The 2,515-nt window shown below is 42.0% G+C and overlaps 1 protein-coding gene across 1 annotated transcript in view; it reads left to right on the plus strand.

Annotated features, from left to right (window-relative positions):
• Nucleotides 1-2,515, plus strand: part of LOC106806477 (small conductance calcium-activated potassium channel protein-like) — a 15,642-nt gene that overhangs the window by 9,615 nt on the left and 3,512 nt on the right. The window contains exon 4 of the mRNA XM_014808430.1: nt 830-899. Coding sequence (XP_014663916.1) covers nt 830-899 — 70 coding nt within the window. The remainder of the gene's footprint in view (nt 1-829; nt 900-2,515) is intronic.

Here is a 2,515-nt window from a genome sequence, read left to right on the forward strand (position 1 = left end):
ACACACACACACACACACACACACACACACACACACACACACACACACACACACACACGCGCACACACGCGCACATACATGCACGCCCGCCCGGGGCTGTACATATGTGCGTTGAGCATTCCATGATTATCTTGATCGCAGTGGGAGATGAAGTCTCCCCTGAATGCTTCCTGCAGATACGCAATTGTATGCATGCATGCATGGCCGCATCAGGCATTTGCTGCATAAACACTGTGATATCATCACTGCGGGAGAAAATCCGCTCGCTATCTGTACATCTGTGAGAAGCCATTCCTTCTTTCGCGCAGCTTGTATTTATTGTGTGAGGTATTTCTTGCACGAGGTTTACGGGTAACGTGACTGTTAATTGCGCCAATGGTAAAAATATGGGAGCGGGGTAGAGGCGCAGCCGGCTGAAAGGTGCGATAGGATATGTTTACTAGGCACTTCTAATTTTAGCATATATTTTAAATTTAATTAGGGTCAGGGTTAGGGTTAGGGTTAGGGTTAGGGCACTTTTTAGGGTTTTTGCATCATTCTTTAATATATCGTAAAATATATGTTAAAATTAGAAGTGCCTAGTAAACATATCCTATCGCACCTTTCAGCCGGCTGCGGTAGAGGCAAGCATCCGCTAGCACACAGCGCCATCTACCTGCGGTTTTATTTACAGACTGGCTCCCGGTGGTGCAATTTTATTCGGGTGCGGAAAATCGTAACGCGCACCCGCTGAACATCTTGTATCCTATACGGATACCATCAGTATTTTTTATTCGTTTTAATTCATTGCCGACATCGTGTAAAATTCACTGCTGAACATTGTTTTCAGTTTAAGGAAGGTGAAAATGGATCAGCGGAAACTAATGGACAATGCTAGTACGCTGGTGGATCTCGCAAAGGTAACGATCATGCGTCATCGAAATCAACACGCGCGCGTGCGTGCGTGCGTGCGTGCGTGCGTGCGTGCGTGCGTGCGTGCGTGCGTTCGTGCGGGCGTGTGTACGTGCGTTCATGCGTGCGTTGCTTCGTGCGTGCGTGCGTGCGTTCGTGCGTGCATGCGTACGTGCGTGCGTTCATGCGTGCGTTCGTGCGTGCGTGCGTGCGTGCGTTCATGCGTGCGTTCGTGCGTGCGTGCGTGCGTGCGTTGCTTCGTGCGTTCGTGCGTTCGTGCGTGCGTGCGTGCGTGCGTGTGTATGTAGTGTCTATCGTCACTCCATGTGTAGTAAGCAGAGACTATTTGGCATGTCGTTTTCCTCAAGTTTGGCGCATGTATCAACACTATCCAATTCAATACTATCCCAGTCAATGAAAATTTGTACAACACAATAATAGGATAAACAATAATATTATTATAACTATTATTATTAGTTGTATTGTTATTATTATTATTATTATTATTATTATTATTACTTTAAGCCTCATTATTATTCAGAAAAGCCTAAAATATATTACAAGAATAATCGGACAAGTATAGGGGGTTATAATGCGTGTAAACAAATTCAGATCATGGTAAATAAGATATTGACATATCGCATGCAGAATAGGATACCCTGTTCTTAACAGTGCATAAGAGCATTAACGCGAATCGGTTTTTTTGTGATATAAAAAAATTCCCATCTTACATACATATAGTTAATAACACTATTCGCGATGTCACCTTGTGCACTGTGCATGCGTTGGCAAATTACAACGAGAAGCATACATACCCGCATATTAGAAGTGCATTGAGATGTGTTTTCTAACTATATCTATCTTGCTACAAACGATCTTATATCTCTATATAAACGTCTCGCATGACTAATCCATAGTTATACAAAATCTCGTACTTTTGTTTCTTGAGTATTGTAAGTCGGTATATATATATTGTCATGCCACCCTTTGTAACATTGTGATTTGACCCTGTAAACCCGACGGTTTATGCAACTATCATTATATGTATAACGACGTATATCATTGATTGTCGATGGTGTTTCATATTATCTCGCATTGCACATAAGGACTGCACACACATCTCACCAATTAAGAGCAGATATACTACACTAGTGATCTCGTGTAGGTGGCACTTAATTCAGGCTAGGCCTACGATAACTATATTTATATCAATATGAAAATGATTGCTGCCAAAACGTTATTGGTTATCCGTACTGCAGTTCGTGTGTTATCACCTATGGTAATCACACGTCATATCCGTAAGCAAACTTCCACAAACCTAACTTACCAGTGTAACTTACCTTGCTTTACCAGTTATAATTAGAAATATGCCCAGTACCGTAAAGAGATCTTTCACTACGTTACGCAGGAGGTTCGCAATTGAAGCTCGAATCGTGTGCAACGATGACATCGCTAATTTAGCTGTGACAGGCAATGGCCATAATTAGTAAATTTTACATGTAGGCATACAAACGTAACATGTAGGCATACAAACATAACATGTAGGCATACAAACATAACATGTAGGCATACAAACATAACATGTAGGCATACAAACATAACATCAGGAGGTAATAATGACAAA

The sequence above is a fragment of the Priapulus caudatus genome, unplaced genomic scaffold (assembly GCF_000485595.1).
Source record: "Priapulus caudatus unplaced genomic scaffold, Priapulus_caudatus-5.0.1 Scaffold163, whole genome shotgun sequence".
Classification (NCBI taxonomy): domain Eukaryota; kingdom Metazoa; phylum Priapulida; class Priapulimorpha; order Priapulimorphida; family Priapulidae; genus Priapulus; species Priapulus caudatus.